General features: G+C 42.0%; 2 protein-coding genes across 8 annotated transcripts in view; one reads left to right on the forward strand and one right to left on the reverse strand.

Annotated features, from left to right (window-relative positions):
- The first annotated feature begins 1,752 nt into the window (after positions 1 to 1,752).
- LOC135520392 (uncharacterized) lies at positions 1,753 to 5,137 on the forward strand. Of its 4 annotated transcripts, none has more exons than XM_064945920.1 (4): positions 1,753 to 1,869; positions 2,839 to 3,108; positions 3,662 to 3,817; positions 4,079 to 5,137. In XM_064945920.1, the coding sequence occupies exons 2-4, from the start codon at positions 2,880 to 2,882 to the stop codon at positions 4,276 to 4,278; spliced, it is 585 nt and encodes a 194-aa protein (XP_064801992.1). In that variant the 5' UTR covers positions 1,753 to 1,869; positions 2,839 to 2,879; the 3' UTR covers positions 4,279 to 5,137. The 4 variants fall into 4 exon arrangements, with proteins under 4 accessions (XP_064801992.1, XP_064801993.1, XP_064801991.1 ...); XM_064945921.1 differs by having other exon boundaries at positions 2,903 to 3,108; XM_064945919.1 differs by lacking the exon at positions 1,753 to 1,869 and adding an exon at positions 1,876 to 2,385.
- Positions 5,138 to 5,890: 753 nt separating this feature from the next.
- The window catches only part of LOC135520391 (protein spire homolog 1-like), a 65,428-nt gene continuing 44,413 nt past the window's right edge, over positions 5,891 to 26,905 (reverse strand). Inside the window, exons 8-17 of one of the 4 annotated variants that reach the window (XM_064945914.1) lie at positions 26,712 to 26,841; positions 25,900 to 25,941; positions 24,025 to 24,072; positions 22,870 to 23,033; positions 19,592 to 19,691; positions 18,740 to 18,882; positions 9,397 to 9,534; positions 9,084 to 9,182; positions 8,604 to 8,959; positions 5,891 to 8,403 (exon numbers count right to left, since the gene is read on the reverse strand). In XM_064945914.1, the coding sequence (XP_064801986.1) occupies positions 8,142 to 8,403; positions 8,604 to 8,959; positions 9,084 to 9,182; positions 9,397 to 9,534; positions 18,740 to 18,882; positions 19,592 to 19,691; positions 22,870 to 23,033; positions 24,025 to 24,072; positions 25,900 to 25,941; positions 26,712 to 26,841 (1,482 nt within the window). In that variant the 3' untranslated portion in view covers positions 5,891 to 8,141. The remainder of the gene's footprint in view (positions 8,404 to 8,603; positions 8,960 to 9,083; positions 9,183 to 9,396; positions 9,535 to 18,739; positions 18,883 to 19,591; positions 19,692 to 22,869; positions 23,034 to 24,024; positions 24,073 to 25,899; positions 25,942 to 26,711; positions 26,842 to 26,905) is intronic. The other 3 variants (XM_064945915.1, XM_064945917.1, XM_064945918.1) reach the window with 3 other exon arrangements.

The raw sequence follows: 26,905 nt of genomic DNA on the forward strand, positions 1-26,905 counted from the left end.
GGTATATTTCTTGTGATAGGTCTGACCTTCAATACCTTCCTATCCATACGAGCTACAGATCTACAGACAATGGCGATGAGTTCCTTCACCTCTCTTATCACCTCTCTTATCAAAGCTCTATCAAAGATCTTTTATTAAAAAAAATGCAATTCCTCCCCTTTGATTCTCTAGAAATATTCTTCTTATTACAGCTTTAGATGTTAATTCAATAGCTTCCTATCTACATAACATATACATCTAAAAACCACATGAGGTTATGTCTCTGAACGCCCTCGTCCGTAGTAGTCTACACACATTAGAATTGCAATTTTTATTTACTGATATTACATACATATATCATGTGACAGGTCTAATTTTCAATAGTTCACTGTCCATATGAGTTACAGACCAACATACAAGTGTGTTGAGTTCAATGGGTTCAATATAAAGATGTACCTTTCATCAAATGTACACCTTCATATTTTATTCAAAATGGCTCACCTTTGATTTTCTAAAAATGTATCACCAAGTACAGCTGTGGTTATCAATTCATGTACAGATCTAGTTTGAGGCAAATCCAACATAACACATCAGTGAGTATGTTACGTTGGATTTGCCTCAAACACAACACTTTGTATTCAGGACATAAAGTTAATTTCTTTGACACTTTTTGCAGTTTACTTTAGTTCCTTATTGCAAACATGATGCATGTTTTGGAATATTTGTATTCTGCACAGGCTTCCTTCTTTTCACTCTTTCATTTAGGTTACTAACGGGGAGTAACTATAATATTGTTTATCCATCCTCAGTTTTCTCCCATCACAGCCATTAAACTCTGTAACTGTTTTAAAGTCACCGTTGGCCTCATAGTGAAATCACTGAGCGTTTTCCTTCATCTCTGGCAAGTTAGGAAGGATGCCTGTTTATTTGTAGTGACTGGGTGTATTGATACACCATCCAAAGTGTAATTAATAACTTCACCTGCTCAAAGGGATATTCCATTTGTTTAGCCATCTTCCAGTAGATGAAAAGGTGTAACTTTGATAATAGAGGTCCAGGAACTCATCACACTTGTCTGTAAATCTATAGCTCATATCGACAGTGAGCTATTGAAAATGAGACTTATCACAGGAAATATTCGTATGAATATCAATGCAATATAAAATGGCAATTCTAATGGGTGCACTATGGACAAGGAAGATCAACAATATAAACTCAAGTGGTTTTAGATGTGTATGTAATTTGGACTGGAAGCTATTGAAAATTAGATCTGTACATTAATTAATAACCACAGCTTTAAAAAGTAATTCACTGTGATAATAGAGGTCAGGGAACACACTGTACTTGTCTGTAGATCTCTTTCACATGTGGAGCGGAAGCCATTAAAAAGGGTAATTATGAAATATTCATTTATAAATCAGGGAACTTTAAAATGGGAATGCTAATGTGTGCATCATGGATTAGAGGCAATAGTGACTTTGCCACAAGTGATTTTAGCTCTCTAGGTCATGCAAGTAGGCTACAATAGGTTGCATATGAGTGAGAAAGATCATAGACCTATTTATGTTTTATGAGCTCATATTGTTACATAAAATCCATTAAAAATAAACAAGATACAATTTTAGAATGTAATTATTGAGTAAACAGTTGGTTTAAGATCTTTCGATGATTTAATAATTTAAAAGGTTTCTGTAAACACCAGGTACAGCTGATTGCACTTTTAAGATGGTCCCTCAGCAGTGATTGCATAATATTCCCCTATTGAAACCAACATAAAGTAACTTTTTTTTCCAAAGGAAATGAATGGGGGGAAAACCTGTACATTGATCCTTATCCTCATCTGATTCTAGATATATCACCTGAATCATCCTAGGACCTTCTATCTATGAGGTATTGACCTTTCTGAATATCAAACCAATATACAAACTGAAACCAAATGTACTGTGGTGATAAACCTTCAGTACTGTTCAAATGGCTTTTGCAATTATTGGTTTAAGCATTAGATACTCCAGCTATCCTATAAGATTCTAATAATTCAAATGCAATTATAAATGCATTTATAACGTTAACAATACTTTATACCATGGCCAGTTTGCTGCAATTCTTGTCATGTGTTATTCTGTTCTTCTTGACAACACAAGCGCAGTTGGTGAATTTATTATGAGGATTGAAGCGAATGGAAACTCCCAAAACAGTCTGCGCATGCCCCCACCATTAGGGACTTTTATTTATTTTAGGTTTTGCTACCGCAGCCTATAAAAATTACCGACAACCGATTGCAGCCCATTTCTCATTCTCAGTCGAAATGATACACACAAAGTTATGCACTGTTGTAATGTAGCCTATATCGTTCTGTCAAATTAACAATTATGTTACTATGTAACGAAAAACGCGAGATTTTACCTGGTAAGAAATCACATTCTTCAAATTTTTCGTGGGTTGACAATTAACAATTTTAGTTCTGTGTTAACCGAGATTACAATGGGTCTGATCTAAACAGAAAGTGATAGGCCTATGATATGTATGGAAGCAATTGATGAAAAACAAGAAAACTCTGTATTTAGGCCTACACTATAAACTATACAGTTAGGTGTTAATTAATGTTAAGATCTAAAATGTAATGGAATGTAGGGCAGGCAGGCACGAAATGATGTTATGTTTACAGTCAGAAAGTGGTTTAGATGGGGAATAACCCGTTATGGTCGATGTGAATGTGATATTTTTGCATTAGCCTACACTACACTTCTTTCATCTTTCCATCATATTTTATTTTGCATGAATTAAGCAAATGCCATATTATTATCATGTTATAACAACAGTGAAATATTTCTGTTATTTGTTAATGCTCTCTCATCCAAGAAAGGAGCTTACAACTTCAGTTACACGCTCTTAGCAAATCTATGTCATGCTGTGCGGTGGAAAGGCTGTGCGTGTACTTGTTGAGCTCCAGGACCATCACCGAGTATGAGAGCCAGGTGATCTGGTCCCAGAGAACAGACATGGAGAAGGCTGCCAAACTGCTCCAGGTGGTGCTGAAGAAGGGTCGCAACGCCTGTCTGCTCTTTTTCGACTCACTAGAAAAGTGTTGCCAGTGCCCACCACAGTTCGAAAGAGTCACCGACCTCCCAGGTAAGTCTCTTCAAAAGTGTACATTTTTTCATTTGATTAATTGCAAGTAAATTACTTTGGCCTACATGTCTATAGTTTTCATGTCGTTTTCATCAACATTTAAATATGGTTATGATTAGTCTAGGCTTACGGTGATTTTGTGATTCTAAAGTAAATAAAGGTTCAATCAAATGAAAAATGAAAATAATGTTATGTGACATTTAGAGAGATAGGCTAACTTGGCCTATATTGCAGCACGTTTTCTCTGTAGTATGTTATATGTTATGTATATGGCAAGCCACATTCTACCCCACTTTACCTTTTGAAAGCACTGGAAACCCAGCACCATTTGGTGTCTGATGCAGGTGAGGCCCAAGAATGTTCCATTCCTCCATTTTTTTTAAAGATAAAGTGTAGGCTTAAATCTAAATGGTTTCTCCACGTGTCCAAAACTAAAGCTCATAGAGGTTTTTACAGTATGTCATCATCATGACGCAACGGGAATCACCGGGATACTCTTGTCAACAACAATTTCCCATTTTTCAACCTCTTCCCTTTTTTGTCACATCCCAAGCAACAGAGAGGAGGAGGACCAACACTGCCCCAACTTACGTCATCAACATCAGCCACTCCAATTTGACTAACTGCATCATTGGAGATGGCAACTTTCAAGGTGTGACAACTTGTGTACAACAACCTCAGAGCATGGGTTCAGAGGATGCAAGGCACGGTAAGTTACAGTCAAATTCTCATCACTTCATATATTTAAAATAGTGTGATACAAGATTCAAGCACATTCACAGATACAAGCGCATATGTACATATTTTTAGTATAATAATTCACTTCTCTTTTTGACCTGCACCTTTGGCGCTCAAACCTTAAGCATTTAAATGTACCCTTCACTTTACCTTTCTTTACTGAGTTCAAAGAAGCCATTAGATTCATAACTTTCATGTACTGTACTGCATTCCATTGATGACTCTATTGCAGAGACAATGGGAGGCAACGTCACCAGTGATCACCAGAGAGCAGTACAGGCCTGTCCAGATCCAGAGCTCCAGAGGAGTGTCCAGGTCTATGGGTCCCAACTGCAGTACGTCATCATCGGGGACAACAACAACCTGCAGGCTGAAGACACACCGGAAGAGGAAGAAGGGGAAGAAGAAGAACTCATTAATAAAAGTAACTGATTGGATTTGTGTAGTGCTTTTCCAGATGCTCAATGTGGTTTACATTGTAGTGGGGAAACTCCCCTCATACACCACCAACTAGTTTCCATTTAAGTCATTTAGCAGACTCGTTTATCCAGAGTGACTTACAGGAGCAATTAGTGTTAGGTGCCTTTCAGTTACTGGCCCAATGCTCTTAACTGCTAGGCTACCTGCCTCTGGAGCCAAATGTTACATGTTCAAATCAGGTGATAGAAAGTTGTTTTTGAGATTTTTGTTTTAAGCCTATCCCAAACCTTAACCCTTACCTTAACCATTAAGAGTTAATGCCTAACCTTAAGATCTCGGAGTTAAATCCTAAATGAACTTTAACCTTAAAAATGTGGAGTTAATGTCTAAACTTTAATGTCTAAACTAGTTGTTGTGTGGCACTGCATCAGTATCCTACAGAGCCATACATATATGGCTCTTCTATCCTAGATGCCATCTCCTGCTGTTGTGCCCTTGAGCAAGCGACTGCACCACGGGCGACCATGGCTCTCAATCCCCATAAGGTATATGGGGACAAAATGTATGGCCATTGGTTAAATTGTAATGTTCCTTACTGTGTCAATGAACTTGATTTCTGGGGAATGTATATGTATTGTAAATTGCTGTGTATTGTTTGGATAGTATAACTTAACCCTACATAATCAAAGAAGGAACCATATTTTTGGTCCGTGGACTTATGGAGTAAGTATTGAATCATACAGTACATACATTACGTTCTGTGAACCCAATGTATAATGTCCGCACTGACCACTGCTATTGATAAAGTGCATTTTATTTATTTTAAGTATTTAATGCTGTAACAAATAAAAAGGTGCTGTTTTACTTTGAATGTATTCGTCATTTCTTAATTTGAATGCATGTGTTAGGGCATACTGAATTATCTTTGCTGAAAATGATACTGTACATATTCACTGTGTATTGTAAGTTATCAACATTTGTTGATATATGTTATTTCTTTAGAAAAAAAGGTGTATTATAAGGTACAGAAATTGTTATTGTTTTATCTGTCAACGAACAATATTTTTTTGCTTCTCAATATAATGTTTTGCTTGAAAAGCTGGCATGTCACCTAATGAAATATCCATACAACATTATAAAGGTATTGCATTACATTTTTATTATTCTTTGTCATCATTTCTTGAGCTCTCCTGGAGGGAGTTACATCTGGAAGGTTTGAACAGATTAAAGATACAAGCTACACAGCAGTACAGCATGTTGCTGTCACATATGGGCCTTTTATGTAGCACACAGTAGATCACCTCTACTTACTGTAGTCCATACTCTGTCCTGCAATGACTTGTTTTGTGAGAAACAATCTCTAAGCCTGGATCCTAACTGAATAGTTCTGTTTCACTTTACCAAACAGAGCAATTTAGTTTGGATCTAGGCTAAGTTAATAGCCCCAAGTCTAAATGATTTTAGTCGTGATGTAAGTTGTCAAGGAAACACGGACCTGCTCTATGGACGGACATTACTATAAATAATATTTACATACAGTATGCTGACTCCCTGTGGATTCAATCTGTCACAACAATAATATGTTAATGATGAGAGAAGAAGGCAGAAATATAAGGAACAAGACTGGATTTGTAATAGACATTTTAATATACATACATCCTGATTCCTGGCTCCCAAAATATGCTTCTGCTTCTGGTTTAGAGACAAACTGTATGGTTAAGACACAACACAGTCACACACAACTGATATACAAATTCATGAAGGCATCATTTTGAGGCTTTGAGTTGAACATGAGAGTAGCGTGTAATACCATACTTATACCATACTTATACAATAAAACTGCTGCCTATACAATAAAACAGAGGGTGGTTTTAAGCATGTTAAATCACACCATAACTATTGTAAAGCAAAGAAAGACAATTTGAGATCATTTCATGTATTGTTGTACTGTTATTGAATATGGGTGTTTATCTGCACAATATGAAATATTCCATTCAAAACCAAAGAAAAAGCCATGTCAAACTCACATCAATAAGTAAAATCAACATAACAGTAGGTATAGATTTCTTTCACAAAATATGAATATATTTCTGGGGGCGCATGCTTGTTACTGTAACAGACTAGATGATTTTTGGGGGCACAGGCTATATAAAATATGAACAAAAAGTGATTCCTACTGTTTGTGTCTGATTTTGTTATGATTATCTAGCACAATTACTGTACCTGCTCAATGATATCACGCGTGTTCAACTACCAGTGACAAATACTGTGTTAATATTGTTCCTTCATCATGTCATAGTGTTAGTATCATAGAAATAGAATGAATAGAACAGGGTTGGAAGCTCTAACCCTGGAAATTTGACTGGTAAACTCATCTGTACACTCACAATGGCTCAATGGTATTGCAATGCAATAATTTCCATGGTTATTTGGAATGTTCTATCAACTGATGCTGGATTGCCATGGTAATGAAGACTGTTCATTCAAATGATGCTAACTGATGTGGCTCATGCAATGCAACATATTTAGTAATGTCAGTTGTGTTGAATCAACAAAACATCACAGCACAGAATGAAGGGTACACATCCTGCTTTTACTTCCTGGCATGGGTCTAAATTGAAGATGACAAAGGTTAAGACAACGGGATTCTAATATCCCATAATAATATGCAACAATGGTAGTTGGCAACATACTAATAACCATTCTATTTCTATGGTTAGTATATTCAGTAGTCTGACATCTTTTGCAGAAGCATGCTCTAATCGGGGGCTGCGATGGCTATCTATAGCAAGGTCAATGAATATTTACACCAGAGAAAAATACTTATTTGGGTTTTATATTATGGTTTAGACAGAAGGAAATCTTTTGGCACTAAAGCTGACACCTGACAGTCCTGTAGACCCTACGCCTACGGAGAGACAGGGGAGAGGTTTGGGCTACCTTCATGGGTACAACCCAACTTTGAGCAAAGTGAAAACGCTGTTTGTTTACCTGTTATTCTTTATGGTAAAATGATGCTTCATCAAGACGGCTCAGAACCCAGAGAACATCAATGAGCATAACTCATTATTGTACCGTCAGCTAAAAATAACCTGAACATGTCAAGAAGAGTAAAAAGGGAGACAACTTTTCATCACAAACCACCTGACTTTAAGCCGAACCATATGTACACATGTATACCTTACCATAGAAAATTATAACTTGTAAAAAAAAAACATCTACAGTTCCATATATTTTTGAGTCATCATCCAATCGTTTGTTGCTTTTGTCTCGTATTGTCTCCGCTTTAAGGTGTTCACAGCTCTCAGTATGGGACTTGTGTTGTCAGCATCACACCTACTCTCTTACAGTAGAATACTACAGCCTGAGGAATTCAAACATAGAGCGTTATTTTGCCTTGTGCTCATTGATTTTTCTGTGGGCGAGTAGCTCCTACCACAGTATAGGGGGTGACTGAGGCCATACCGCTTTGAATCTTTACACTACCTCATACTTTACATTTGATCATTCAGTGTCCTTAACCACCTCTCTATGGCAGAACATTACGGGAACATTTACATTACTGAACAAAATATTGTATAAAAATGGACTAGTATCCTTTTGTCTGAAAGTACTGGTACTGTATGCGACGATCAGAGGATATTGCAACAAGCACTGACTACACAGTCCACATTCCTCCAAGGAAAAGTAAAGGTCCACAGCCCGCGCTGACAGCATCGACAGACAGACTAAACTAGACACATCTACTGGTATAGGCCGGATCACAGCACAGTCACCCAGATCAAAACCCAGTCACTCAGAGTTCTGTATTGTGCCAAAAGTTCTGGGAGCAGCTAGAAGACAGTGGAGAAGGTAGACAAGGACGAGGGGAGAGTCTAGACCTCGTTGATTGTTCTTTCCGATGGTCGGTAATCAGCTCCCTTGGGAGACGACATGTAGAAGGACTGGGTCTTGCGTTTTAAGCGCGCCCGCTTGGTGGCCAGGGAGAGGCTGTGCTTGCTGGAGGAGATGATGTCGTGGATGAACTTCTTGCAGTCCACACACACTTCCATGGTGCTCCAGTCCTCCGTCAGCTCCGCTGGGAGCTCCACCTCGTCCCGGGACTGGGACTTCTCCAGACTACTGTGTTTAGACAACCTGAGAGAGGGAGGGAGGAGAGGTTAACACAAAGTTGTGTAACAGATGAGGTTCTGTCCCTGTCCCTCACTGGGCTCAGTCGGCTACAGTTGCTCTTAAAATAGAACATAACTTCAATTGAGAATAAGTCTTGTAAATCTAAGACAGGGGTACATTTAAAAAAAAGTTCTGATCTTGAGAAGAGGTAGAGCGGTGTCTACTTGGACATGGTCTTCTGAAGGCTGAGGCGGTGGTGGCTGGTAGAGGGTTTCTCAGGCTTGAGGGCTGCTGCTGCTCTGCTTGGTCCTGCTGCTGCTGCTCTGCTTGGTCCTGCTGCTACTTCTCTGCTTGGTCCTGCTGCTACTTCTCTGCTTGGTCTTGCTGCTGCTGCTGAGACTGCTGCCTTAACTGTTGCTTTTCCTTTTCCTGCTGAAATTGCTGCTGCTGTTGGGGTGGCTGATGGACCAGCTATACTGGCAGCTTTCCCCAGGGCTGCTACACGGTCCCTGGGTAGAGTGGTGGTAGAGCCCAGGGAATATATGGGCAGGTTGGCATAGGGCTTGGAGGGCAGCCTCATCTGACAGAGAGACAGACATAGAGCAGAGTATGAACACACTCATAAAGACACTGGAGGTACAGTATAGAACTGTCAATATTATGGGCTGACTTTCTATCAGTGTGGGAGAATAGATATGACATACTTTTTGACAGCACTGTGAACACACAGGCCTTTTGCAGAACTGGCAGGTGTAGGACCAGGTGAACAAGGAAAACCTTTTGGCTCGGCAACAGAAGCAAAGCTGTAACAAATAATTAATTCTGATAAGGTTTAAGTTTAAAAGTTTAAGACAAAAGCAATCAAATCATTCAAAAAACAGTGTGTGATCAAATCGAGTGAGCACAAATATTTTGAAAGGAACGTGTGAGATGATTTTTCCCAACAATAGATACTGTGATGTTTAGTCCGAGAGACTTGTACTTCAGCTGGGTGTAAATGAACAGCGGTAAACTGACCTTTCCCTTCTTCATAGCGTTGTACACGTCCTTGTACTGTTGGAACTTCTCCAGGTCTGCTTTGACCAGCACCTGTCTGATGTGCATCACCTCTTCCACTGTCAGGGACAAACACTCTACCGGGAAACAGAACTCCTCCTGAAAACACACACACACACACACACACACACACACACACACACACACACACACAGTGTACCAGCCGGGTTACTATGACAACCACACTAACTGCCCTTGTTACCATTCAGCCCACACACACCAGCACCTCGCGGTGCACTCTGTCCGAGTTCAGACTAGTTTGGGCAAAAAAAGTCTCTTGGCAAGACGAGGGGACAAACAAAGCACAAAGGGCAAGGTACGAGTAAACAACTTGAGTGATGACAAATAATGTCAATATTCCTGAAAATTCCAGAAATCAAATCAAATTAATCAAATCCAAAACCAGCAGTAAAAAATTAAATATCATTATATACAGGGGGTGCCAGTACAGAGAATGTGCGGAGGCACCAGATAGTAAAGTAGTATGAACATGTAGGTAGAGTTAATTAAAGTGACTATGAATAGATGACAACAGAGAGTGGCAGTGGTGTGGGTAGCCATTTGACTAGATTTAACTAGATATTCAGGAGTCTTATGGCTTGGTGGTAGAAGCTGTTTAGAAGCCTCTTGGACCCAGACTTGGCGCTCCGGTACCGCTTGCCGTGTGGTAGCAGAGAGGACAGTCTATGACTAGGGTGGCAGGAGTCTTTGACAATTATTAAGGCCTTCCTCTGACACAGCCTGGTCCTGGATGGCAGGAAGCCGTTTGCACTACCCTCTGGCATGGGTCCTCAGATCCTCAAATGGTTCTACAGCTGCAGCATCGAGAGCATCCTGACTGGTTGCATCACCTGGTATGGCTGAGCAGTTGTCATACCATACCATGCTCTCGTTGGTGCAGCTGTAGAACCATTTGAGGATCTGAGGACCCATGCCAAATCTTTTCAGTCTCCTGAGGGGGAATAGGTTTTGTTGTGCCCGCTTCACGACTGTCATGGTGTGCTTGGACCATGTTAGTTTGTTGGTGATGTGGACACCAAGGAACTTGAAGCTCTCAACCTGCTCCACTGCAGCCCTGTTGGTGAGAATGGGGGCTTGCTTGGTCCTCTTTTTCCTGTAGTCCACATTGAGGGAGAGGTTGTTGTCCTGGCAACACACGGCAAGGTCTCTGATCTCCTCCCTATAGGCTGTCTCGTCGTTGTTGGTGATCAGGCCTACCACTGTTGTGTCATCAGCAAATTTAATGATGGTGTTGGAGTCTTGCCTGGCCATGCTGTCATGAGTGAACAGGGAGTACAGGAGGGGGCTGAGCACACACCCCTGAGGGGCCCCTGTGTTGAGGATCAGCGTGGTGAATGTGTTGTTACCTACCCTTACCACCTGGGTGGGGCCAGTCAGGAAGTCCAGGATCCAGTTGCAGAGGGAGGTGTTTAGTCCAAGTGTCCTTAGCTTATTGATGAGCTTTGAGGGCACTATGGTGTTGAACGCTGAGCTGTAGTCAATGAATAGCATTCTCACATAGGTGTTCCTCTTGTCCAGGTGGGAAAGGGCAGTGTGGAGTGCAATAGAGACTGCATCATCTGTGGATCTGTTGTGATGGTATGCAAATTGGAGTGGGTTTAGGGTTTCTGGGATGATGGTGTTGATGTGAGCCATAACCAGCCTTTCAAAGCACTTCATGGCTACAGACGTGAGTGCTACGGGTCAGTAGTCATTTAGGCAGATTACCTTAGTGTTTTTAGATTACCTTAGTGTTTTTGGGCACAGGCACTATGGTGGTCTGCTTAAAACATGTTGGTATTACAGACAGGGAGAGGTTGAAAATGTCAGTGAAGACACTTGCTAGTTGGTCGGTGCATGCTCGCAATACACGTCCTGGTAATCTGTCTGGCCTTGTGAATGTTGAACCGTCTAAAGGTCATACTCACATTGGCTGCAGAGAGCGTGATCACACCGACATCCGGTACAGCTGGTGCTCTCATGCATATTTCAGTATTATTTGCCTCAAAGCGAGCATAGAAGAAGTTTAGCTCGTCCGGTAGGCTTGTGTCACTGGGCAGCTTTCGGCTGTGCTTCGCTTTGTAGTCTGTAATGGTTTGCAGGCCCTGCCACATCCGACGAGCATCAGAGCCGGTGTAGTACAACTCGATCTTAGTCCTATATTGACGCTTTGCCTGTTTGATGGTTCGTCAGAGGGCATAGCGGGATTTCTTATAAAACTTTCCGGGTTAAAGTCCCGCTCCATGAAAGCGGCAGCTCTAGCCTTTAGCTCAGTGCGGATGCTGCCTGTAATCCATGGCTTCTGGTTGGGGTATGTACGTACGGTCACTGTGGGGAAGACCTCATCGATGCACTTGAGAGATGTAGTGTACTCCTCAATGCCATTGGAGGAATCCTGGGAACCTATTCCAGTCTGTGCTAGCAAAACAGTCCTGTAGCTTAGCATCTGCTTCATCTGATATTGAAACAAATCCTATATCGACATGACCTGAAAGGCCACTCAGCAAGGAAGAAGCAACTGCTCAAAAAACGTAATAAAATATCCAGACTACGGTTTGCAACTGCACATGGGGACAAAGATTGTGATCGTTTTCTTGTTTGCTTAAGGCGGAATACAGCTCATTCAATGCTATCATAGTTCCAGCCTCTGACTGTGGTGGTATGTAAACAGCTACAAAGAATATAGATGAAAACGCTGTCTGTAGGTAATGTGGTCTGCAGGTTATTATGAGAAACTCTGTTCAAATATTTTTTATTGAACACACATAAGAATGGTGTATAGGTATAAAACACAAGTATACAATTCTTATCTAAACATCATAGAGCAGACAGGAACAACAAGACCCAGAGTTCTGGGTACAAAACAAATAATACAAAACACGACATACAGAACAAGGACATGTAGAAAGAAAGAGGGTAGATGTGACCCCCCCTTCTTCCCCCTTATCCCCTCCCGATTGTGCGGGTAGTGGGGCCAGCACATGTTGCCCAAAGGTAGATTAAAATACTACAATTAAGAGTGTGTTAAAATGTACAAATTCACAGCGCCAACTGGTCCAAGTAAGAGAGGAAAGGCTGCCAGATTTGATCAAATGTTGATCATTTATTGTTCAGAATATATCTAATTCTTTCTAAGTGTACAGTGTTTGCCAATTCGCTGAGACGTAATTTGGAAGAGGGAGCTTCCCTCCTTTTCCAAAACAAGATTATTTTTTTGCCGAAATGAGACTGTAAGAGATTAGTTGCTTTTGGGGGGTTGGTTAATCCGTTTAGGGAATCAGATACTCCCAGGATTATCAGAAGCGGGTCTGGGTCTATTGAAGTCTCCAGAACTTCAGAGAGGATCCTAAAAACTCCACACCAATAACCATGCAAGCTAGAGCATAGGGCAAAGCAGTGGAGTAGTGTACCGTGCGCAGCCTGACATTTATCACATGTAGGGGATGTATCAGGAAATATCCTATGCAGTTTAGTTTTGGAATAGTGTAATACCTTGAATTGTATGAGACGATGTCTGGAGTTAATGGAGCATGTGTGGATATACTCCAAGCTATCTTCCCAGTCTGCCACAGAAATGTCAGTCCCTACTTCTTCCTCCCATTTTGCCTTAATGGCATCTGTAGAAGGTATGCTAACAGATTGATAAGCATCATATAGACGAGATATCAGTTTGTCTGAGGTGGGGCATATTTTTATGCATCCGTCAAACATGGAAGGTTTAGCATTCCCAAATGTTGGGAGGTGTTTTCTAACATAGTCTCTAATTTGCAGGTATCTGAAAAAGTTACTTCGGGGAAGATTATAAGTTTATTATAAGATAATTGACTCCAGTTGTTTATGAGAGGATTTAAGTATGAATACTGGGATGTTGTGGTATAGGTAGAGTAGTTATGGGAGGAAGACCATTTTAATGGCATTAATTATTTTGAGCAGAGAAATTGGGAGAGTTCTCCAAAATTGTATGTTTGCCTTGAGTTCTTGCATCAGAGAGGGGAAATTGTATTTAAATAGTGAGGAGTATTGTTTGGCAACTACAATTCCTAGGTAAGTTATCTTGAGAAAAATGTACTGGAAGATGTTCTAGCCAGGAGGTGTTTTGCAACCGTATGGACATTAATTTGCTCTTGTTCCAATTTATTCTGTATCCCGAGAAGGTACCAAACAAATTAATCACATCAAGAATAGCTGGAATACTATCTTGGGTTTCTGTTACATAGAGGAGGATGTCATCTGCGTATAGGGAAATCTTATTTAGAGTATCTTTAGTATTATTGCCGTGTATTGCTGCATGAGATCTAATCGCCCGAGCGAGAGGTTCAATAATTAGGGCGAAGAGCATAGGCAACAGCGCACAACCCTGCTTTGTCCCTCTGTGAAGGCTAAATCGGGGCGACAATGATTGGTTAGTGAGTATTCTCGCACAGGGGTTCCTATATAAAAGCTGGATCCCAATTTATGAACCCATCTCCAATATTACATTTCTGTAGGACCTTGAATAGATGAGACCACTCAACTTGGTCAAAGGCCTTTTCAGCGTCAAGAGATATAACGGCAAGGTCCACGTTGGGTAACCTCATAATGTTGAAGAGGCGCCTGAGATTGAAGAATGAGTTTTTGTTAGGGTTAAAGCCGGTCTGGTCCGAATGGACCAATTTGCCAATTAAAGTGTTAGCCAGAGTTTTTGCAAAAATGTTTTGGTCTGTATTAAGCAGAGATATTGGTCTGTATTTTTTTTTTACTAGGCAAGTCAGTTAAGAACAAATTCTTATTTTCAATGAAGGCCTAGGAACAGTGGGTTAACTGCCTGTTCAGGGGCAGAATAACAGATTTGTACCTTGTCAGCTCAGGGATTCGAACTTGCAACCTTTCGGTTACTAGTCCAACACTCTAACCACTAGGCTACCCTGCCGCCCCATGGCCCTACCTCATCCGGATCTTTACCCTTCTTATTTATGACTGTAATGAACGCCTCATCCAAAGTAGGTGGGAGAGGTCCATCCTCATTGGCCTGAACCAACATTTTGTGCAGGTAGGGAGAGAGCATGTTGCTGAATGTTTTATAGAATTCACCAGGGTATCCATCTGGGCCTGGGGTCTTGCCACTCTTTAGAGATATAATTGTTTCTCGAATTTCTTCAAGAGATATTTCCTTATTCAGAAAGTTAGAATCTTCCTGGTTCAGGGCAGGAAGATTACAGTCCTCCAAAAAGTTTTGCATAATTAAGGGGTTAGGATTCGCTTTAGATGTATATAGAGTCTCCTAAAACTGACAGAATCTGTCATTGATGTCTTTGGGGGAAGAGAGTAATTCCCGAGAAGCAGATTTAACTTTGTGAATCATTCGGTCATTCACATTTTTTCGAAGTTGTCTGGCGAGTGATTTGTGTGGTTTGTCACCAAACTCAAAATATTTTTGCTTGGCATATAGAAAATATTTAGCAATTTTAGCTGAGAGAATCTTATTATATACAACTTTTAAAGAGGTCATCTTTTAATGTTTCTACATAGATGGATGGCTAGCATTCTCCCTATCCAGTAGGTGAATTTATCCCTCCAGCTCTACCAATTTTCCTCTGTTTTGCCTACTCCTGGCAGCCTGGTTCTGTGAGGAGCTGAGGATTCAACCTCACAATAAACATTGTGAACATAAGAGTAAAAGGAGTATTCCCTACCCGTAGGGTTCGAGATCCTCCATATATCAAATAAGATTTTTTTATGTATAATTCGCTTGAATAATTATGAAAAACTCTACCTCAGGCGAGCAATAGCTTGAGACTTCCTTAGATATCGTGCACCAGCTGTTGTTTACAAAAATACATAGACCTCTGCCCCTTGTCTTACCAGATGTTGCTGTTCTATCCTGCCGGTATATAGTAGAACCAGTCAGATGTATGTTGATATTGTCGCGGCCGGCTGCGACAGAGCCTGGGCGCAAACCCAGAGTCTCTGGTGGCACAGCTAGCGCTGCAATGCCGTGCCCTAGACCAATGCGCCACCCGGGAGGCCCTCTACGGTGCCATCTTAAATCCTCTACTTAGTTCTGATTCACTTAAAGGTCTTGACAACCTAAAAATAGACAAGGTCCCTCTGCTCTGTAGGTGGGGTTGCGGTTGGTTTTCTGCTTCTTTCTGCCTGTTTCTGACTTCAATAAATAAGCCTGCGGTGAGACCAAGGAGACGCTACAGTTGAAGTCGGAAGTTTACATACACTTAGGTTGGAGTCATTAAAACTCGTTTTACAACCACTCCACAAATTTCTTGTTAACAAACTATAGTTTTGGCAAGTCGGTTAGGACATCTACTTCATACATGACACAAGTATTTTTTCCAACAATTGTTTACAGACAGATTATTTCACTGAAATTCACTGTATCACGATTCCAGTGGATCAGACGTTTACATACACTAAGTTGAAAGAAAATGATGTCATGGCTTTAGAAGCTTCTGATAGGCTAATTGACATAATTTGAGTCAATTGGAGGTGTACCTGTGGATGTATTCCAAGGCCTACCTTCAAACTCAGTACCTCTTTGCTTGACATCATGGGAAAATCAAAAGAAATCAACCAAGACCTCAGAAAAAAATTGTAGACCTCCACACTTCTGATTCATCCTTGGGAACAAAAGCAAAGGACCATATGAAGATGCTGGTGGAAACAGGTACAACATTATCTATATCTACAGTAAAACAAATCCTATATTGACATGACCTGAAAGGCCACTCAGCAAGGAAGAAGCAACTGCTCAAAAAACGCAATAAAAAAGCCAGACTACGGTTTGCAACTGCACATGGGGACAAAGATCATACTTTTTGGAGAAATGTCCTCTGGTCTGAAGAAACGAAAATAGAACTGTTTGGCCATAATGACCATCGTTATGTTTGGAGGAAAAAGGGGGATGCTTGCAAGCCGAAGAACATCAGCCCAACCGTGAAGCACGGGGGAGGCAGCATCATGTTGTGGGGGTGCTTTGCTGCAGGAGGGACTGGTGCACTTCACAAAATAGATGGCTTCATGAGGGAGGGAAATTATGTGGATATATTGAAGCAACATCTCAAGATATCAGTCAGGAAGTTCAAGCTTGGTCGCAAATAGGTCTTCCAAATGGACAATGACCCCAAGCATACTTCCAAAGTTGTGGAAAATGGCTTAAGGACAACAAAAGTCAAGGTATTGGAGTGGCCATCACAAAGCCCTGACCTCAATCCTATAGAAAATTTGTGGGCAGAACTGAAGAAGTGTGTGCGAGCAAGGAGGCCCACAAACCTGACTCAGTTACACCAGCTCTGTCTGGAGGAATGGGCCAAAATTCACCCAACTTATTGTGGGAAGCTTGTGGAAGGCTACCCGAAATGTTTGACCCAAGTTAACAATTTAAAGGCAATGCTCCCAAAAACGAATTGAGTGTATGCAAACTTCTGACCCACTGGGAATGTGATGAAATAAATAAAAATAAAAATAAATAAATCATTCTCTCTGCTATTATTCTGACATTTCACATTCATAGAATAAAGTGGTGATCCTAACTGACCTAAGACAGGGAAACTTTACTTTGATTAAATGTCAGGAATTGTGAAAACTGTTTAAATGTATTTGGCTAAGGTGTATGCAAACTTCCGACTTCAACTGTATATTCTACAGTGCCCCAGGTCTATTGCTGCTGCTGCAATTACTGGTCATCCTGGTGTTGTTCCAATAATGTATCTTAATAATGTGTCTCTATTCAAAGTTTTTTTTAATTATACCCATCTAATGTTTCTCATTCCCAGAAGAACTATTAATATACTGTGATTCTAATGCTGCTGCGGCTCCTGCTGCTGATCTTATGACACACAGAGATACAGTGGGCTGCATTGTCTCTGGCCCAGAGACAGGGAGGGAGGGGGAGAGCCTAGGGACTATCAACAATAACAAAAAACAGGGAGTTTATACTTGCTACTGAACAACAGTAGGTTATATACAGTGTACACAACATGAAGGATTTAATTTATCTAGAGCATTGTTTTAATTGGCAGTGGCTCGCTAGGCTACATGATGCTTGCAAGCACAACAACTATAACTATGGTTACATGGAGGAAAGCTGAGTATGATGAAATGATTGGTGCTCCAGCGAGGGATGCATCTGCTGTTGACTGTCAAAATGCATAATGACAATGACACCTAAACTGAAGGGCTTTCTATGAAAACAGCAACTGTCCTGGGCTGAGGGATGGGTCTCTAGGAAAGCAGGAAGCATTAGAAGAGATGATGATGAACTAAGATGCACCAGCAGGGAAATAAGGGGCGACTGGCAAACCTTGACAGGCTTTCTTCCCCTGCACAGAGCAGACAGGGCAGACCACACCATGCCCAAGACAAACACCTCGACAGGGTAGGAGCTCCGTAAGGGGTGGAGGGTGGAGGGAGGGGAGTGGAGGAGGAGGGGGGTCCAGGGGAACAGATGATGGGCTATCCTCCCGACCTGAGAAGGACAAGGGTTATAGAGGTGGATGGAGGAGGGGGAGAACAGGGGTTATAGAGGTGTATGGAAGAGGGGGAGGACAGGGGTTATAGAGGTGGATGGAGGAGGGGAGGACAGGGGTTATAGAGGTGTATGGAAAAGGGGGTGGACAGGGGTTATAGAGGTGTATGGAGGATGGGGAGGACAGGGGTTATAGAGGTGTATGGAGGATGAGGAGGACATGGGTTATAGAGGTGTATGGAAAAGGGAGAGGACAGGGGTTGGGGTCATAGAGGTGTATGGAGGAGGGGGAGGACAGGGGTTATAGAGGTGTATGGAAAAGGGGGAGGACAGGGGTTATAGAGCTGTATGGAAAAGGGGGAGAACAGGGGTTATAGAGGTGTATGGAAAAGGGAGAGGACAGGGGTTGGGGTTATAGAGGTGTATGGAGGAGGGGGAGGACAGGGGTTATAGAGGTGTATGGAAAAGGGGGAGGACGGGGGTTATAGAGGTGTATTGAAGAGGGGGAGGACAGGGGTTATAGAGGTGTATGGAAAAGGGGGAGGACAGGGGTTATAGAGGTAAATGGAAGAGGGGGAGGTCAGGGGTTATAGAGGTGTATGGAAGAGGGTGAGGACAGGGGTTATAGAGGTATATGGACAGGGGTTAAAGAGGTGTATGGAGGAGGGGGAGGACAGGGGTTATAGAGGTGTTTGGAGGAGGGGGAGGACAGGGGTTATAGAGGTGTATGGAGGAGGGGAGGACAGGGGATATAGAGGTGTATGGAGGAGGGGGAAGACAGATGTTATAGAGGTGTATGAAGAGGGGGAGGCCAGGGGTGTTTCCTTGTTCTCTTCTGTTACTCACCAGAGACTTGGAGCTCTGTCTGGATGGGGGTATGAACTGCCGTACATTGGTGGGTGTTTCCTTCTCAATGGAGTGTCTCCTCTGGGGGGCCTGCCTTCTCTCAGGCTGGGGGGTGGAGGAGATGGGCAGGAACATGGGTGGAGCTGGGGGTGGGGGGAGAGAGGATATGTGTGATATACTTTTATATAGTACTGTAACCCTTATATTACCAGTTAAGTTGACTGAGAACACTCTCTTTGACAGCATTAGTCTCAGCATAGAAGAGCTGTCAGGTGAACAGCTGAGAGCTGTGAAAGCATAGAATTACATATAGCATTCTAGGATCTCCATGATAACCTTAACAATAGCTTCATCGCCTCCCGAGTGGTGCAGTGGTCTAAGGCACTGCATCCCAGTATTAGCTGTGCCACTAGAGATCCTGGTTTGAGTCCAGGCTCTGTTGCAGGCGGCCGCGATGGGGAGACCCATGGGGCGACACACAATTGGCCCATCGTCATCCTGGTTTGGCCGGCAGGAATGTTTTTGTCCCATCGTGCACTAGCGACTCCTTTGGCGGGCCGGGCGCAATGCACGCTGTCACGGCCGCCAGGTGATCCTCCAACACATTGGTGAGGCTGGCTTCCAGGTTAAGCGGGCATTGTGTCAAGAAGCAGTGAGGCTTGGCTGGGTTGTGTTTCGGAGGACGCACGGCTCTCGACTTTCGCCTCTCCCGAGTCCGTACAAGAGTTGCAGCAATGAGACAAGACTGTAACTACCAATTGGATACCACAAAATAAATAAACCCTAGCTTCATGTCCACACCCTGGTTGAACCCTAACCCCAACCCTAACTCTGGCCTTCTGGTCAACTCACTCTTCCTGCCCAGTACAGACTCTGGAGATGTGTCATCTACCACCGATGTAGAGACACTGGAGCTACTGGCTGACCTTCGACCCCCAATGGTGATGTCATCCTGTAAGGGGAACAACAGAGAGCAGTGCTGTAGGATGTACAGTTGAAGTCGGAGGTTTACATACACCTTAGCCAAATGCATTTAAACTCAGTTTTTCATAAATCCTGACATATAATCCTAGTAAAAATTCCCCTGTCTTGGGTCAGTTAGGATCACCATTTTATTTTAAGAATGTGAAATGTCAGAATAATAGTAGAGAGAATGATTTATTTCAGCTTTTATTTCTTTCATCACATTCTCAGTGGGTCAGAAGTTTACATACACTCAATTAGTATTTGGTAGCATTGCCTTTAAATCGCTAACATGGGTCAAACGTTTCGGGTAGCCTTCCACAAGCTTTCCACAATAAGTTGGGTGAATTTTGGCCCATTTCTCCTGGCAGAGCTAGGAGACCTGTAACTGGGTCAGGTTTGTGGGCTCATTGCTTACACACGCTTTGTCAGTTCTGCCCACAAATGTTCTATAGGATTGCAGTCATGGCATTGAAATGGTCACTCCAATACTTTGACTTTGTTGTCCTTAAGCCATTTTGCCACAACTTTGGAAGTATTGTCATGACGTTGGCCTGGGGGTAGGTTTATGACAGTCATAAATACCTCTTTCCCCCTTCTTCTTCCTCTCTCTACCCTACTGATGTTACATTGGGAAAACCCTTGGTTAACATAGAGGTTCTGGAAACATCAGAAGGTGGGGGGGATGAACTATATTCTGGTAATCCGACCAATTGAACATGTATGATGAAATATGAAATATGATGTCAGTTCGTTTGTCATCTGAGACATTCTCATCAATGATAAGATGACAGTGGAAAGTCTACACAGAGTTATCGGATTCACATGGAATTGTTGTTCAATTTAAATGTTTGAATATGAAATTATTCGTGATGGGATGAAATGTGATTTTAGCTTCTAAAATGTGAGATTTGTGTTTTCATAAGGCTCTGCTCAATCAGTGGCCCGCCCCTGTGTAGGGAAATGGGCTATAATACTTTTCAAGCACGCCCTCCCCTCCCTTCCTATATAAGCCCTTGACGACAATATAACCTCCTGTTCCGAGGATGTGAGGACGACGGTCCGATGTCAGAATTGTTCAGATAATTAACTACAGAACGAAGCCAACATCAGCGTGAGCTTTGGTTGCGAATGGTATGAACTTTGAACTCTTATTAACTACAGAAGTGATACCTCCTAGCCGTTGAGTTAGCAACAGCCGCTGCAAACGAGGGTTAGGAAGGAACAGACTGAGTATCCCGTTTATCACACAACGACGTTACTACAACGTGTCCAGTTGACAACCAGAGACATTCTTCAAAGGACAAAGGACTCGGTTGGGCAACACGACCTTCCATCTACCACCAACCTACCGAAGCACAGCTCAGAGTAAATATTTATTGCATTTTCCTTTTCCAAACGGGCGGTAATTTAGAATGCATAAGAGTCTGTATTTACGATAGCATAGCTTCACCCTTTGTTCCTCAGTCTTCCCGCTCTTTCACTCAAACCCAGACCTTTTTCTTTTGTGTAACCAGCTGTCATATCTTTTCCTCCCGCTAGGGACGTTTTCCTTTATGAGGTCATTTGTAATCAAGTTATGATTTAATTATGTGTATGTGTAATTCTGTGTGATTAGTTAGGTATTTAGTAAATAAATAATTACACCCAATTTTGCATTGCTGATTCAACTTGTTAGCCAGGGTTCGTGCAGATAACCAAGAATTTACAACTTTCAGATGAGACTGAATTATGGTGACGATTAATATTGACTGCTATTGATGTAAAATATTGCTCGGTATTTAAGAGTTTATTCGGAAGATAACAGCTCTATAAATATTATTTTGTGGTGCCCCGACTCTCTAGTTAATTACATTTACATGATTAGCTCAATCAGGTAATATTAATTACGGAGAAATTATTTTATAGAATAGCATGTCATATCACGACAGTATGCTTGGGTTCATTGTCTATTTGGAAGACCTATTTGTGACCAAGCTTTAACTTCCTGACTAATGTCTTGAGATGTTGCTTCAATATATCCACATGATTTTCCTATCTCATGATGCCATCTATTTTGTGAAGTGCACCAGTGTCTCCAGCAGCAAAGCACCCCCACAACATGATGCTGCCTCCCCCATGCTTCACGGTTGGGATGCTGTTCTTCGGCTTGCAAGCATCCCCCTTTTTCCTCCAAATGTAACGATGGTCATTATGGCCAAACAGTTCTATTTTCGTTTCATCAGACCAGAGGACATTTCTCCAAAAAGTATGATCTTTGTCCCCATGTGCAGTTACAAACCGTAGTCTGGCTTTTTTATTGCGGTTTTTGAGCAGTGGCTTCTTCCTTGCTAAGCGGCCTTTCAGGTTAGGTCGATATAAGACTTGTTTTACTGTGGATATAGATACTTTTGTACCTGTTTCCTCCAGCATCTTCACAAGGTCTTTTGCTGTTGTTCTGGGATTGATTTGCACCATTCGCACCAAAGTACGTTCATCTCTTGGAGACAGAACGCGTCTCCTTCCTGAGTGTATTGACGACTGCGTGGTCCCATGGTGTTTATACTTGCGTACTATTGTTTGTACAGATGAATGTGGTACCTTCAGGCATTTGGAAATGCTCCCAAGGATGAACCAGACTTGTGGAGGTCTACTATTTTTTTCTGAGGTCTTGGCTGATTTCTTTTGATTTTCCCATGATGTCAAGCAAAGAGGCACTGAGTTTGAAGGTAGGCCTTGAAATACATCCACAGGTAGACCTCCAATTGACTCAAACTATGTCAATTAGCCTAACAGAAGCTTCTAAAGCCATGACATAATTTTCTGGAATTTTCCAAGCTGTTTAAAGGCAGAGTCAACTTAGTGCATGTAAACTTCTGACCCATTGGAATTGTGATACTGTGAATTATAAGTGAAATAATCGGTCTGTAAACAGTTTTTGGAAAAATTACTTGTGTCATGCACAATGTAGATGTCCTAACCGACTTGCCAAAACTATAGTTTGTCAACAAGAAATTTGTGGAGTGGTTGAAAAATTAGTTTTAATGACTCCAACCTAAGTGTATGTAAACCTCCGACTTCAACTGTATACTGATGTCAACTACCAGAAGACACACACACACACAGACAAATGCACATGCAAGCACAAAAACACAAACACATACACACACTTACACATACACACTTACGTCAGAGTCGGAGCTGTCCAGTTCTGACAGGGTAGGCGCTTTCAGCCTCTTCCTCTGACATAAGGCCTGGGCTCCACCCCCTGGTGTTCCAGGACTCCCATTGGACAGACTGCTGAGGGTCATGGTGCTGGTAGTCTTCCTGCGGCCATCAGGGCTGGACACATCTGGACAGAGAGGTTGTCACAAGAAGACTGATCAGACAGAAGACAGCTCAAATACCCTAATTATACTGAACGCTGCAGATAGAAATGTCTTGAATAGAGCTGGGAACAGAATTACCAGCTCCACATGACAGACAAACATATCTATTCTATGTGATACATTTCAATTTTAGTGTTCAGTAACGTTGCAGTCCTGAACAGACCCGAGGGGAACACACCAGCGGTAGGGAGGAGGGAGTGTGAGTTGAGGAGAGATGGAGAAGCAGCCTGGTGTTACACACACAACATGGATTCTACTTTCATTACCCTTTAAGACCTGGACTGAGCAGGATTCGAATGAAACCCTAACCCTAGCTGACTCCCTCCCTCCTAGCCTCATTGACAACTTCTCCCCCCAAGAAAAAGAGAAATAAAATAGGGAGGGAGGAATGACAGAAACAGCAGATAATCAGTAGCAGAGGCAGATCTGATCTGTGGATGCATTGAGGCCTTGCCAGGCTCTCTCTCTCTCTCCATCTCCCTCTCTCTCTCTTTCTTTCTCTCTCCTTCTCTCGCTCTCTCACTTTCTCTCCCTCTCTGTGAAAAGGAGAGAATGTGAATACCTCTTCTGGAAAAAGTCTCAAATATGACCTCATTACCTCAGTGGGAGGCCAAGGCCCTCCTTCTGTACTGCTGTCCTATAGCTTCTAAACCTGCCTTCCTGGGACAAGACTGACTGGTCCTAGGATCCAGGTTTAAACTAGAGCAGATTAAACATCCACGATTTGTGGCACTATGCTCAGTGTCAGTCAAAAGTAAAAACATTGTAAAGCACTGGTTTCTGTAAACTATATTTGTCGATATAGTATAATTCAGTCTATTTTAGTCGAGGCATAAGCAGTAGTGTTAGGATACAGCCAAATAGGCAGACAAACAAAACAGGGCTAACATTATGTGTTGCAGCACACAAGTTGCTAGTCACATAAACAGAGCCAAACCACTCCACATACGTTACCTTGACGTGTAAGGATCAACTGTGGAGTGCTGTAGTATATGCCTCCACCTAAAAGGGAACACTTTCTTAAATATGATAGGACAGATTGTACTAATGATTTATCCCTATCCCCAAACATAGCCTGTCATTTGACTACAGAACTCTATCACTCTCGGTGAGTATTGGTATTGGAGAATCTGGCCACAAAGTAAGGGGATAAGTACCCAGCTGCAATGAAGTTCAGATAGCCAAACATCCCATACACACTCACAAACGCACGCACGCACAAACACAAACACATAACACACACACACACACATTAAAGCTTCACAACAATAAATTGAACCAACTAGTTGAGCAAATGGTAAAATTGCCTCCGATGTGATGAAAGACGCTGGGATCAGTGGGAGAAATGTCAAGCACAGCCAATCTGACTTGTAAAAGTTCAGATACCCTGCCCACAACAGGAAGTGTTGACACATAAAAGAGTAAGAGTGTTGATTATTATAAATTATTTTCAGTGTCACCAATGTAAATGCATTGGCTATCTATCTCACTAGAGGATGCAATGACATTTTTGGGTAACCACTGCAGTACAACCTTATAAAACAGAAGGCATCCTCTTATCTGTTTTAAAAACAGCCATATACTGTCAGTTAATCAGAAGTGCTAAATGACCAATGCAGGCGATGTTGGAGATACACTGATGTCTTTGTGAGAATGTGCTTTTTTGTGTTGAATAGAGCTGGGAGCCGACAGGTGTGTGTGTGTGTTCTGCATGTGTGCATGTGTGTGTGTGTGTATGTGTGTATGTGTGTGTGTGTGACGACAGCTCCTGTCTACGCTGCTCTCTGATCCCACCTCTGATTAAATTCTGCAGACTCACTTTCCAAGATTAACAACCGCTTTGTGTGAGGAGGACTGTCATTTTCTAGAAAACCGAAGAAGGTAGTTATGCACGTCTTGGTTGTTTGTAATGTGAATTTCTGAGTAATGGAGTTCTTTAGCTAAGGCAACTCTTTACCTGATTTATTTTAGTATGGAAAAGAAAAAGGCCCAGATGCAGAATTCCATTCATAGATTTTTCAGTGGGAGTTTGAAAGGTAGGAGCTCTGTTGTCTCTACTGGCTATAAGCTACTGACTTTTATCAATATCAAATATGTTTTTAACATACTGTAGGTTTCATTCCAAGCGCAACAATAGACTAGAGAAAAATGTAGGAAGATCTAATTAGTTTAAACTAATCCCAGAATTTCAAAAAATTTGAAGTGAGCATTACTCAAGCATTTAGACAAGGAAAATACTGTTTTACAATTCCTCCAGAGGGACTGAGAACAATGAGCACCAGCTGTGTGGAGATGCAGAAAAACAGCTGCTTTTGACGTCAGCAAGTGTGCCTTCGAGAAATAGTTCATTATCAGAGATGTACTGTAGTAACAGGCAGCGAATAAACACGTTGGCCTGTTTGAGTCACATATACCTTAGTCTTTTTCACAACTGCCTATGGTATGTAAGGCTACATCTAACTTGACATTATCCCGGGGCTAAGTCTGAGTAGACCCTTCCACATTCCATTTGGAGATTCAAAAACAAGTGTCATAAGAATTTAACTAAGATTCAGAATGATTGAAAGATACGCTGAGGTTGTCTAAGAGGGAGTTGCTGATGTGAAGGAAGCCATTGACAGTTCTCATCCTGACCAGTGTCTGACATCATGACATCACAACCAGAGAGCACACTGCTGCGGTACCAAGCCAACCATCAACACCACCACGGAAGCATGAAGAAGCATGACATGAGAGCATTAATATGCGTGCTGTAGCTTGTGCAGATGGACAACAACCACGATAGATAGAGACGTAAAGAAACAGCCAGGTAACCGGACAGATCTTTACCTGACAAGTCAAAACTTTGAGACATGCTAAGAGGCCGAATTACTGCAAGAGAAACAATGATGGCGTTACAGAGTTATCAAGCTATCCGTAGGAGGAATACGGGCAGAAGATATATATTAAGTTAGCAAGAAGAAAGACATCATCTGCCGACATGTCTGGCAGCTGTCCATAGTGCAGTACAGTACTGTATGTTAGGAAATGTACAATGATGAACGTAGTCAGTAGAAAGTGCATAGCCAATGGTGAGAAATCATTAACATAATAACTAAATAAAATACATTCTCTTTTCCGATTCAAAGGTTTGGTTATAGTCAATACAGGTACTTAGCATAACACCAGACAAGATGTATGTTTAAGCTGTATTACAAGCAGAGCTGTAATGCCAAACAGCACAGGCATCCAAGAACAGTAACTTGGCTGGGTGGAAACATCGTTCAAACCAACAAAAGAAAGTATGATTCACCTTGTGTCTTTCATTCATGCCAATGCCCAGCACCCGTGAAAGTGCATATCACAACATACTTCAACTTCTCACAATGAGTGTGTGTGTGTGTGTGTGTGTGTGTGTGTGTGTGTGTGTGTGTGTGTGTGTGTGTGTGTGTGTGTGTGTGTGTGTGTGTGTGTGTGTGTGTGTGTGTGTGTGTGTGTGTGAGTGAGTGAGTGAGTGAGTGAGTGAGTGAGTGAGTGAGTGAGTGAGTGAGTGAGTGAGTGAGTGAGTGAGTGAGTGAGTGAGTGAGTGAGAGAGAGAGAGAGAGAGAGAGAGAAAGACATAGAGAGAAAGAGAAAGAAAGACATAGAGAGGTGTCACTCACCCAGCCTGCTCCTGCGGATCACATCGGGAGAGACAGGTCTTAGTTTCCTCTCAGATTTGATCTCATCCAGGATCCTCTCGTGCAGGGTGGGAGGAACCTGGGGCTGGGGCTTCAGCTTCCTGGCTGCTGCCTACACACACAAACGCAAGCACGCACACACATATGCACACAGACGCAGATACATACATGCACTC

The sequence above is a fragment of the Oncorhynchus masou genome, chromosome 29 (genome assembly GCF_036934945.1).
Source record: "Oncorhynchus masou masou isolate Uvic2021 chromosome 29, UVic_Omas_1.1, whole genome shotgun sequence".
NCBI lineage: Eukaryota > Metazoa > Chordata > Actinopteri > Salmoniformes > Salmonidae > Oncorhynchus > Oncorhynchus masou.

What these genes read in the sequence shown, in the direction of transcription:
- LOC135520392 (XM_064945919.1), top strand. Translation starts at nt 2,349, where the DNA reads ATGTTACTATGTAACGAAAAACGCGAGATTTTACCTG. An exon ending in AAGAGTCACCGACCTCCCAG is followed by an intron (nt 3,109 to 3,661) that starts GTAAGTCTCTTC and finishes TCACATCCCAAG; the next exon opens with CAACAGAGAGGAGGAGGACC. An exon ending in TTCAGAGGATGCAAGGCACG is followed by an intron (nt 3,818 to 4,078) that starts GTAAGTTACAGT and finishes ACTCTATTGCAG; the next exon opens with AGACAATGGGAGGCAACGTC.